At 39.9% G+C, this 12,946-nt stretch overlaps 1 protein-coding gene across 1 annotated transcript; it reads left to right on the top strand.

The window, feature by feature from the left end:
* The first annotated feature begins 2,208 nt into the window (after nt 1–2,208).
* On the top strand, nt 2,209–12,946 carry LOC110906639. Its single transcript, XM_022151742.1, has 4 exons — nt 2,209–2,590; nt 2,712–3,710; nt 3,829–4,602; nt 12,237–12,946. Exons 1-4 carry the CDS (start codon nt 2,209–2,211, stop codon nt 12,944–12,946), a joined length of 2,865 nt encoding a protein of 954 aa, XP_022007434.1.

The raw sequence follows: 12,946 nt of genomic DNA, 5'->3' as shown, positions 1-12,946 counted from the left end.
TATATAAGTGTTTTCATCATATTACATACCGTGGCGTTATTTAGTTCACTTGGGTAAACGATTTTGGAACGATGTCACACAACGATGTTTTTCTAAAGGATATAAACCATACGAGTTTTTAACGAGTTTTTACAAGATGTTTTACAAGTTGGTTTTCTAAAACAAATGTTTTTGGGTTAAGAATCATGGCTACGAGATTTTATAAACTATAATCATCTTGATTTGAGTTGGTTAACTATGTTGCAATACACTTTTCAAAACGAGGTATGTATTTTGACTCTTGATGTCTAATAAAGTACTGCAACATAAAAATGAGCCATGATTCCGATACTCTTATAAAACCTATGTACTCGCCAGCATTTCTCTGCTGACTTTGTTTTTACATATGTTTCAGGTGATGTCGTTTGATGTGATTCTAGGATGCATGCGTCACATAGGATCTGGACGAGGCCTTAGTGACATAATAATAGTGATAGACGATTTGAAACTTGTTTGTTCTATGTTAAGACAATGTTAATGTTTAATTTTATCGATAAAACGAAACTCTTTTGTATCCATGGTTATGAAACAATAGCTTCTGTTACAACACTCCCCGATGTTTCCGTCATGGTTTGTTGTCCTACGTGGTCGGGGTGTGATAGAAGAAGTTGGTATCAGAGCCAATGGTTATAGGGAATTAGGTTATTAGTAATGCTCTGACCTAGACTATAACTTTAGGACCATAACGCAAGTTTACTTGCGTTTAGATTTTCTAAAACAATACCGTCACCTATCCTTAGGTGATAACCACAATGAGAACACTAAGTTCGAATCCGCTTTGAAAACTAATCATCTGTTCTAGGAAGATTGATTACTAGGTTTTGAACCCTCTGTTATAAGGTTTTGAACCCTCTAAGTTTTCAAAGTCTCGTCAAGGTTTGGGCCAAAATAATGTGAACACATGCAAACTGGAAGAGTGAGTGCCTGTACCCTGAGTTTTCTGTGACAACTCGAGTTTCCAAGATTTTCTATCCGCATTTATTGCACGTTGACTGTTTAATTGCTTGACTATTTGACTTGTAACTGTAAACACTGTGTTATGATAAACGTATTGTGATTATTACATGCATTTATGTTTGTTGATATAACATGAGACTTGGTTAGAAAACTCAAACTGTTTAACACATGAAAGGACCCGACGAAACAAGTGTTTCGCCATGACCAAACCCGATGAAACAGGAGTCTGTTTCGTCATTTCAATCTCGACGAAACAAAAGTGTTTCGCCGGCCCACGATTCGCCGAAGCCCAGTTCGGGCCCAACACGTTAATTCGAGTATTAAAACGTGAAACAACCTCATTTTTACATCTTTTAAAAAAATCAGAAACCCTAGAGTTCCCTTTTCTCTGTTGACGGCAAACTTGTGTTCCCGAAGCCCCGAATCGATCAAGTTACTATTCTGTTTATCGTGGTTAGTGTTTAATCCTTGTGTGGTTGTTTGATTTTACTATCGTTAACTGTTTTTGGTTCAAATTTATTAGGATCGATGTTAGATTATGTCGTGTTCATGATTGATTGATGAATTGGTTAAATGGAATCTATTGTTGGTTACGGTTTTCGTATGTCAGATTAGATTGTATGATGATCGGGAACTGTCGTGCTTGTATGTTACTAGTGTAATCTGAATGCCTGATAGCATGCTAATAGAATTCGTTGATGTGATGTGATATGGTAATCGGTTTGTGGTACTTATAAACTAGGATTCATGCTAGACGTCAGTGCTGTGATGATGATGTTATGATGATTCTGTGATAGATGACTGTATGATTTTCGTATGTTGAGAACTCTCTCTCCTTTAGGCGATTTTCTGTTCATCACCATGAATCCTTCAGTTTTTCTTCGTAATCTTATGCATAACAGTCTGTGATTAGAGTTTTGTTTTCAAAACACTATAACGAACTTGTTAGCATTTGTGATCGATCCAAAAACTAGGGTTTTCTTGTTCTTTCAAATCGCTGCCCTAGTAATCTTATTCGATTCTCTGATTTATTACACTGGTTGTTATTGATTGCGGTTAGCTGAGACTAATTTAGCTTGATTGATAACTCTGGGTTAATCGATTAAGGGTTGAGATCTGATTCTAGGGTTTAAAGGATTAGGGTTTTTCTGTTAGATTTTGGTTTTCTGGTATTCGGCTGATTCTTTGCATGGTGTTTGGTTTTTCTTGCTAATGGAGAGAGGTGTCCAAAACAATCTGAACGAACGTATTAAGCCTGGGGAACACTTGTTTTTTTATCGCGGAAAGCCGCCTTCAAAAGTCCAGGGTTTGGCGTCTAGGGTAGTAGATATTGACGGCAAAACAATCTTGCCAAGGAGAGGTGTTGTGTCGTCGGCTGCAAGGGATCCGGGTAAGTTTAACATCATTGATGAACTGTCCAAAATTACTGTTCCAGTTGATGTGAATGTGAATGTTCCGGTTCAGCCACCGGAATTTGAGACTGTGGGTTTAAGTTACGAGGCTAGGGATAATCGTGTTCAACAGCCGGGTGAAGGCTCTTCCTCCAAACCGATGTCATATGCTGATACAGTTGTTGCTAATGATTTGAAAAAAAGTTAACTTTAGATCTCTTGCTAGTTCCGCTAAGCAAGATGGTTGTGACGTTGTTTTACCGAGGGAATCTGTTCGATCAGTGCAAGATAAGCTGGCGAATACTCTTTATGTGTATTTTTTAGGTGATCGTATTGCGTTCCCTGTAGTTGATTATTATGTTCGAACCCATTGGAAGAAGTATGGATTATTAAAAACTATGATGAACGCGAATGGATTCTTCTTTTTTAAGTTTAATGATGAAGTTGGATTGTCGAATGCTCTGAAAGACGGGCCTTGGATCATTAGGTCACAGCCATTATTTCTGGATGTTTGGACTCCAACAACTAAGCTAGAAAAGAAGGAGGTTAAAAAGGTTCAGGTGTGGGTCAAAATTCATGAAGTTCCTCTAGCGGCCTATACGGAGGATGGTCTTAGCTTGATTGCAACTACTATTGGGGAACCGAAACTGCTTGATTCTTTTACGACGTCTATGTGTATTGATGCTTGGGGGCGAAGTAGCTATGCTAGAGCGTTGATTGAGATCTCGGCTGAGAATGAATTACGAGAGGAAATTACAATGGCTATTCCGGAACCGGATGGAGAGGGTTTTAGTAAAGAGACTATGTATGTTGAGTATGAGTGGAGTCCGCATCGGTGTGCTAGCTGCTGTGTCTTCGGTCATTCGACTGATATGTGCCCGAAACATCAAAAAAAACAACCTAAGGTGGTGTATGAGAATCATAATCGCAATGGTCAAAAGATTTATCCTGCTAAGAAGGCTCCTATTGTGGATCAAGACGGATACACTGGAGTGTATGGTAAGAAAGCGGCTAGGAAAGTTGGTATTCCTGTTAATAAACAAAAGTCTAAATTTGAATATCGACCTGTCGGTTCTAAACCTAAAGGTGATGTTAGTAAGGAATCGGTTCGTATTGATAGTAGATCGAACAACCCGTTTGATGTGCTTAATGACGTGGAGGACGAGTCGGGTTCTAGTAAGAAGAAAACGGATTTGAATAATGAGGATTCTGATGATGATGAGGTTATTGAGGTGGAAACTGAAATGGATGGGTTTATGACGGAGGGTACTCGAAATACTAATAGTAAAGGGGCAAGCACTCCTTCTCCGAAAGTTACCAATGGTTAGTATCGCGTCTTGGAATATAAGGGGGTTGAACCGACCCCTTAAGCAGAAAGAGGTTCGGCAGGCAGTCAAGGAATTTAATCTAAGTTTGTGTGCTATTCTTGAGTCTCATGTAGACGTTGGTAACTTAAGTAAAGTATGTAATGCAGTTTTCCGATCTTGGGAATGGACTTCGAATGGGAATTGTTGTTCTAAGGGCACTAGAATTATTATTGGATGGAACCCGGCCATTTTTGATGTTATGGTCTTGGCGCAATCTAATCAGGTTATGCATTTACAGCTCGTGTTCAAATTGGATAAAAGAATGATGTTTTGTTCAATCGTGTATGCTGAAAATTATTACATGGCCCGGAGAGATGTTTGGAATAATCTTTCTATACACAAAGTGCTTGTTGCGGGCAAACCATGGTGCATTATGGGAGATTTTAATACGGCTCTCAACATAGAGGATAACTCTATGGGATCGTCATCGATTTCCACTGGTATGCGTGACTTTCAAGAGTGTGTAGATAATATTGAAGTCGTTGACATCAACCGTATGGGGATTCATTTTACTTGGAGTCAAAAGCCAAAAAATGGGGTAGGGTTGCTAAAGAAGCTAGATCGAGTAATGGGAAATATGAATTTTATTGCTGAATTTCCGAAATCCGTGGCTATTTTTAAACCGTATAGACTCTCGGACCATTGTCCTTGTATTCTATTGTTCCCGAATGCTACTAGACTGAAACCGAGGTCGTTCAAGTTTGCGAATTTTCTGGTTTTTAAACCGGAGTTCCAGGAGATTGTTAATAACAACTGGACTTCTAATGTCAATGGTGTTCACCAGTTCAAAGTGGTTAAAAAGCTTCGTTTACTTAAGCATCCGCTGCGTTCTCTCTTATTTAAGCAAGGTAATATTCATAAAAAAGTTGAGAAGTGTGACAATTCGAAATTTCCAAGGTTAGTAATGTTTAATCCGATGATTCTAACGTTCCGTTATCTATTCCTTCTTCAATGTGTGAGATAACCTAACTCCGTTAAGCTTAAGTTTCATTGAACGACAACGCGAATATATTTATATATACCGATACATGTGGGGCGTATTTGGACAGGTATCATTTGGCCTAGAGCCGTCCCCTTACAACTTGGCCCAATTTATCCATCCATTAGAAACCGGCTCCTCCTTATTGTTGTAGTTAGGTCATTGGGCTTGAGCCCATTCCTTGTGCAATAATTCTTGAGAACAATCGGCCCAATGTAATGCACCCTTTAAGTAAATGGACTCAAGTCCATTCCAGCTAAAAGATTAACCGCCCAACTGGTGTGTTATAATACGTAAAGGATTAGGAGGGTTTTAAGGATAAAAGTAAAACAAACTCTACCTCTCCTCATCTTTGATTCCCTAATCGCACGACTTCTGTGGACGAGACCCCCTCCCTCCTTTGAAGCATCGTTCCAGTAATTGTTTCGGGTTAGTAAATTCATGGATGAATCTTTAATTCATAAGTGTTAATTATGTTCGTGTATACATACATGCTATATGTTGGGTATGTAATATATGTTCTGCGCATGATTGCTTGATTTCTGGGATTAGAGGGATTAGATTATTGAACAAGTTGTATGGTTGATTAAAAAAATATATGCTATCATCGAACTGGATGTTGAGGTGTCGATCATATGTTGGACCGAGCAAAGGTCCAATGGGGGGGATAGTTAATTGTGATTAATATGTTAATAGTTATGAATGATATATGAGTTTTAATGCTGTCTTTTCGATTATTAATTGTGAAGTGATGTACCTGTGAAATAGTCAGAATATGTTGGAAGTTTCACCATCAATACTCATGGTCAGGCCTTATTTCATTAAAACGCATGATATATATTTTAGATTAAGATAACAGCTAACAACATGAGGTACTATATGACATGCACCTGGATAATGAAACCGTTTGGGCTACATGCGTTGACTAAACACACGCAGGGGACGGGCCAATTAAATATGGGCCGACTCCCTTTAAACATGTGTAGAATAGAAACTAGGTGGGCTGCACACAATTAGGCCCAGTCACACATACACACGGCACATGGGCCGATTAGTGTTAAGAAACACCCTCTTGCGTGGGCCATAGACTCTGGGCCGGGTCACACACAGTAGTGGGTTCGGAACGAGAAGCTACGTTTTGGGCTGTTAAGTAATGGCTCGTGTGTAATATTGTAATGTGTTAATATATAAGGTTGAGTGATTACAGTGCATTAGTCAGTGAAGGTTTATGTTATAATTTGGCGAATGCATGAATGGTTCCTAGGTGTTGACATGATACATGTACATGTAATAAAAGCAGATGAGTAAAGATGAAACTGAGTGTTCAACGAATGCTGTAACTAGTGTGATGCGTGATTTCTTGATATGAATTGTATGACCTTATGTGTGAGTTTTATGTGAAATGCATATAAGGAATGTATGGTTGAGTGCTATAAAACTGACTATTACTGGAACTGATATTAGGGTTTGATTGATCAACTGTGAACATAACTAATCCTACCGAGCAAACCAAAGGTGAGTTCATTGCTCTTTTCTCTAAGCATGCGTCCCGGTGGTTTGGGACAACTGGTAAACATTTGGAAGGGAAACATTGGGTAAATAACTTAATCGGTTTTGGTTATTGCCTGGAGGGCAATGGGGGTGATTAGTTGATAGCGCTATTAGGTGGGAAACCTCACACCGGGCCGTAAGGACGGGCGTGAACTAATTATCTGGGTATGGCTATGGTTGTTAGAGGCACACTCCTCGGATACATATGGGCACTCTCCCTAGGGTATCTAACGAAGGCAACATAGCAAACGGTCGTTAAGGGGTACCCACTCCCCGGATACTTATGGGCACACTCCCTAGGGTATCTAACATGAGCAACATCGAAACGTCAAACATCTTAACAACAAACAACATATCGTTTTGTAAACTGTTTTACTCACATGACTGGTAACGCAACTTGGTAAACAAACACAAACCTTGAACTCACCAGCGTAGTCTGACACACTTGTTTACATGCTTGCAGGTAATTACTGGAGGAACTTGGGAACTTGCTGTCTGATGCTGCTGGAGTGGTTGTGGTCATGATATACATTTATACTTTTATGCTTCCGCTCATTACTTTGGTTATGGTTTAACTTTCAAACGATACATTTCTTTCAATTGGGTATTTTAATACATTATGACTTGTGTTTGATATGATTGGTGGCTCTTTGTGGGATCGTTGCACCTCTAATAGGGACACGCCCTAGGTGGTAATTTGGGGGTGTGACAGTTTGGTATCAGAGCCACTGGTTATAGAGAACTCGGTTTTAAAAACGTTTTCATAAAACCAGACTATAACCGAACAGTACCGAAATCGACCATGACACTCAGCTCCAGACTGCAAGGTTCGTTTCTCATCTACTATTGCATAGTATATCTAGTGTACACTTATGTATAGCATTACACATGAATGCACACTTGACACAGAAGTATGAGCCTTTATGTTACCAACGTGAATGCACACTTGGCACAGCAGTATGAGCCCTTATGTTACCAACCCCTGTTATGTGAACTGTTAGTGTGACACTACCCTTCGACTATTGTGATTCTTGATCCTATAAAACCTTACGCTTGCTATTTGAATGTGGGGAACCTTTTAGCGCAAGTTAAGACGCACTGAGATAAGCATGCAAATCGTCTTATTATTATGGGTGCACACATAATAATAACGCGAGGTGCATGCAAGTCCCAGTGAGGCTTAACGAGCGTGGGAAGGGTTCTGCCCTATTGTGTGTAAACTTGGTAGTTTGTAGATTTCAATGTGATACTCGACTTTTACCTCATTTCGACCCTTAAGCTTCTCATGTTCTTTTTGGTTGTAAACTTGATCTCGTGGGTCAAGTGTTCGACATTGACCTACTTCCCAATACTCTTGTAAGTTTTGACGTGGTCGTTGACATGGACTTGGTTATCTATGTATCAAGCAGAAATTCTTTGCAAAAAGAAAATCGTGCGTCCCCTCTCCCCAGTGGGGAATCCTTATCAGTTTAAGATCATCGTAGTGGTGCCGTTGTTGGCATTGTCACAGTCATGAAAGCCCGGAAGTGTCTACGGAAGGGCTACCCTGCCATACTAACTCTTGTCACCGATTTGCCGCTTTAAGAAAGGAAGATCGAGTGTCTTCCACTTATCCATGAATTTTCTGACTTGCCTCCTGAAGAGTGAGTTGGTTTACTTCCACACCGTCAGGCGGAATTTCAGATTGACCTTATGCAATTTCATATTAGCTTGAACTTAAACCTAAACGTGTGTTAACCTTATTAAGTATGAACCTTTGTTATACGTAACTTCTGTTAAACATTACATGTTAATATATTTGGGCCACCGCACTTGTTTTTTTTTTTTTGAGTATTTGGGGCCACCACACATTAATGATCCAGCCCAGGTTATTTATGCATGCTATCCATTACCCTTCGGCCCACCCATCACCCTTTCATTAGCTTGGCCCAACATTGAACCTTTTTGTATACGTTTACTAATTATGTATTGATATTTAATAATCCCTAATTTACCAAAACAAACCCTATCTTTCTCAATCTTGGACGGTAGCCTCACCTCTCTCGAAAACCCCCCTGAGGTCGACGACAACATCAAGAAAAGCCAGCCTAGTCGCAACCCTTTCTTGCGTGTTAACGGGTCGCCGTGTGTCGTTTGTCGGGTTAGTGTTCCATCATAGTTAACTATTATTGACTGACGCATGATATGTGTATTTAATTGTGTTATACACGGTGTATGCGTGATTTGTGTTCTGTTATCATGTGAGTATGTCGCTTGATGAATGAGAACCATGATGTTTTAGGGCATAGAACTCAGTAATTATAAATTGTTATTGTGTGACTGGTTTTGGTTAGTAACTCTTGATTCTTGCCTGCAATATTCATCGTTGTATGGTATTGTTCATATGTGATATTGAAGGTGTGATTTTCGTATATGATTGATTAATCGTGTGATAATATGCGAATCCTTGTGCATTGATTGAATAGGGTTAGTTGTCGTGGTTAATAATCTGATTTCTTGATCTTGCTTTATATGCATATCATGTTCCGATAACCCTTGCATGATTTTGTTGTATATGTGCTTTGAAACCACCCACAGCCATGAGGAATTTATAAGATGATCTTATGTGATATGATGACTGATCTAATGGATGATCTTATGTGATATGATGACTGATCTAATGTGTCATGCGTATGGAATTGGTGTAACTGGTCTTGTGAGGAACCGGTTAGAATATATGCGAAAGTAAAAGGTGATCTTAAGTTTGGTTCGTGAATTATAAGATAGTTGTTTTGATACTGGATGTTAAGATCGTATGCTTGGTACAATAAACAGAAATCCCTTAGGTTTGCTAAATACTATCACAGCTTGGTATAATAATCATGTGATGGCATCGCTAGATGGAACTTCCGAATGAACACGAGATTAGGAGAACTATACCCACGCATCCCTGTAGACGAACCTTATCACTTTCACTTGTCATCGCCGCTAGAAGTGAAGCAGCCACAGTTACACGCGTTTGTCGTTTTGCAACACTAACCCTTACCCACCCAATCTCTGTTTTGAACAAATGATACACTCGCGCGACCGCAATGTAACGAACCTCCCTGTTGTGTCCTGCCGCCATGCACCACTACTGGAAATTACTTCTAGACAACAAATTTGCTGGCCAAATCCTTCGGATGTTTAATGGACCCCTGTTTCACTCGATTCTTTGTACGAACCTCATTAATCCCCTGTTTCATTGATTGGCAACTGATATAACAACACGCTAACCACCATACCATGATTTCCACTGATCACAAGATTAGCCCCCAGGCGTTGTAAAGTATCTATAGATCGAGTTCGTCGGAACTTACTGCAAACCATTGTTTTAGATCAATTTTCGGGACGAAAATTCTTTCAAGTTGGGGATGATGTGACACCCCGCGAAAACGCTTAACAAAACTAGCTTCCTCAGTGACTGTTTGCTAAATTTCGGGACGAAATTTCTTTCAAGTTGGGGATGATGTGACAATTCGAAATTTCCAAGGTTAGTAATGTTTAATCCGATGATTCTAACGTTCCGTTATCTATTCCTTCTTCAATGTGTGAGATAACCTAACTCCGTTAAGCTTAAGTTTCATTGAACGACAACGCGAATATATTTATATATACCGATACATGTGGGGCGTATTTGGACAGGTATCATTTGGCCTAGAGCCGTCCCCTTACAACTTGGCCCAATTTATCCATCCATTAGAAACCGGCTCCTCCTTATTGTTGTAATTAGGTCATTGGGCTTGAGCCCATTCCTTGTGCAATAATTCTTGAGAACAATCGGCCCAATGTAATGCACCCTTTAAGTAAATGGACTCAAGTCCATTCCAGCTAAAAGATTAACCGCCCAACTGGTGTGTTATAATACGTAAAGGATTAGGAGGGTTTTAAGGATAAAAGTAAAACAAACTCTACCTCTCCTCATCTTTGATTCCCTAATCGCACGACTTCTGTGGACGAGACCCCCTCCCTCCTTTGAAGCATCGTTCCAGTAATTGTTTCGGGTTAGTAAATTCATGGATGAATCTTTAATTCATAAGTGTTAATTATGTTCGTGTATACATACATGCTATATGTTGGGTATGTAATATATGTTCTGCGCATGATTGCTTGATTTCTGGGATTAGAGGGATTAGATTATTGAACAAGTTGTATGGTTGATTAAAAAAATATATGCTATCATCGAACTGGATGTTGAGGTGTCGATCATATGTTGGACCGAGCAAAGGTCCAATGGGGGGGGGGATAGTTAATTGTGATTAATATGTTAATAGTTATGAATGATATATGAGTTTTAATGCTGTCTTTTCGATTATTAATTGTGAAGTGATGTACCTGTGAAATAGTCAGAATATGTTGGAAGTTTCACCATCAATACTCATGGTCAGGCCTTATTTCATTAAAACGCATGATATATATTTTAGATTAAGATAACAGCTAACAACATGAGGTACTATATGACATGCACCTGGATAATGAAACCGTTTGGGCTACATGCGTTGACTAAACACACGCAGGGGACGGGCCAATTAAATATGGGCCGACTCCCTTTAAACATGTGTAGAATAGAAACTAGGTGGGCTGCACACAATTAGGCCCAGTCACACATACACACGGCACATGGGCCGATTAGTGTTAAGAAACACCCTCTTGCGTGGGCCATAGACTCTGGGCCGGGTCACACACAGTAGTGGGTTCGGAACCAGCTGGGCCGCACATCACGAGAAGCTACGTTTTGGGCTGTTAAGTAATGGCTCGTGTGTAATATTGTAATGTGTTAATATATAAGGTTGAGTGATTACAGTGCATTAGTCAGTGAAGGTTTATGTTATAATTTGGCGAATGCATGAATGGTTCCTAGGTGTTGACATGATACATGTACATGTAATAAAAGCAGATGAGTAAAGATGAAACTGAGTGTTCAACGAATGCTGTAACTAGTGTGATGCGTGATTTCTTGATATGAATTGTATGACCTTATGTGTGAGTTTTATGTGAAATGCATATAAGGAATGTATGGTTGAGTGCTATAAAACTGACTATTACTGGAACTGATATTAGGGTTTGATTGATCAACTGTGAACATAACTAATCCTACCGAGCAAACCAAAGGTGAGTTCATTGCTCTTTTCTCTAAGCATGCGTCCCGGTGGTTTGGGACAACTGGTAAACATTTGGAAGGGAAACATTGGGTAAATAACTTAATCGGTTTTGGTTATTGCCTGGAGGGCAATGGGGGTGATTAGTTGATAGCGCTATTAGGTGGGAAACCTCACACCGGGCCGTAAGGACGGGCGTGAACTAATTATCTGGGTATGGCTATGGTTGTTAGAGGCACACTCCTCGGATACATATGGGCACTCTCCCTAGGGTATCTAACGAAGGCAACATAGCAAACGGTCGTTAAGGGGTACCCACTCCCCGGATACTTATGGGCACACTCCCTAGGGTATCTAACATGAGCAACATCGAAACGTCAAACATCTTAACAACAAACAACATATCGTTTTGTAAACTGTTTTACTCACATGACTGGTAACGCAACTTGGTAAACAAACACAAACCTTGAACTCACCAGCGTAGTCTGACACACTTGTTTACATGCTTGCAGGTAATTACTGGAGGAACTTGGGAACTTGCTGTCTGATGCTGCTGGAGTGGTTGTGGTCATGATATACATTTATACTTTTATGCTTCCGCTCATTACTTTGGTTATGGTTTAACTTTCAAACGATACATTTCTTTCAATTGGGTATTTTAATACATTATGACTTGTGTTTGATATGATTGGTGGCTCTTTGTGGGATCGTTGCACCTCTAATAGGGACACGCCCTAGGTGGTAATTTGGGGGTGTGACAAGAAGCTTCGATCGGATCTAGATTTACTTCAGCAAAAGATTGATCGGGATAATGCTAATGCTGATTTGCGAGCAGCCGAGAATGTTATTAGCCGTGATCTTCAAGAAGCGTTACTTGACGAAGAGCGATTTCTGAAACAAAAATCTAAAGTAGATTGGTTAAGTGCGGGAGATATGAATTCTGTGTTTTTTCACTCTTCTCTGAAAATGAAAAATCATTGTAGTCGTATTGAAGTAATTAAAGATTCGGATGGGAACCTTTATGAGGGTGATACGGTGTTCCACCCGTTTGTTAAGCATTATGAAAGATTTTTTGGGTCGCAAGGTGATACGTCCCTTACTCCGGCTCCGGATTTATTTTCTAAAAGGCTCTCTCCTCAGGTAGCTCAACATATGATCCGCCAAGTCTCGCCAGAAGAAGTTAAGAGGGCGATGTTCGGTATCGGTATTGATAAAGCCCCGGGCCCTGATGGTTACACTGCGGCGTTTTTTAAATGTGCATGGCCGATTGTGGGGAATGATGTTACTTGTGCTATCATTGATTTTTTTGAGACAGGGAAACTTCTTCGTGAATTGAATCATACGAATATCGTGCTTATTCCGAAAACTCCTACCCCTTCGACGGTCAGTGACTATCGTCCGATTGCTTGTTGTAATGTGCTATACAAATGTATCAGTAAAATCGTTGCGGATAGGATTAAGGGGGCGTTGAACGATATTGTTAGTATAAATCAATCGGCTTTTGTTCCAGGGAGGAGAATTTCGGATAACATTCTGTTGACGTAA

Source organism: Helianthus annuus, chromosome 14, assembly GCF_002127325.2.
Source record: "Helianthus annuus cultivar XRQ/B chromosome 14, HanXRQr2.0-SUNRISE, whole genome shotgun sequence".
NCBI lineage: Eukaryota > Viridiplantae > Streptophyta > Magnoliopsida > Asterales > Asteraceae > Helianthus > Helianthus annuus.
This window is presented reverse-complemented; position numbering and strand designations above follow the sequence as displayed.

What these genes read in the sequence shown, in the direction of transcription:
- LOC110906639 (XM_022151742.1), top strand. Translation starts at nt 2,209, where the DNA reads ATGGAGAGAGGTGTCCAAAACAATCTGAACGAACGTATTAAGCCTGGG. An exon ending in TGCTAATGATTTGAAAAAAA is followed by an intron (nt 2,591 to 2,711) that starts GTTAACTTTAGA and finishes TGTATTTTTTAG; the next exon opens with GTGATCGTATTGCGTTCCCT. An exon ending in TTCTCTCTTATTTAAGCAAG is followed by an intron (nt 4,603 to 12,236) that starts GTAATATTCATA and finishes ATTTGCGAGCAG; the next exon opens with CCGAGAATGTTATTAGCCGT.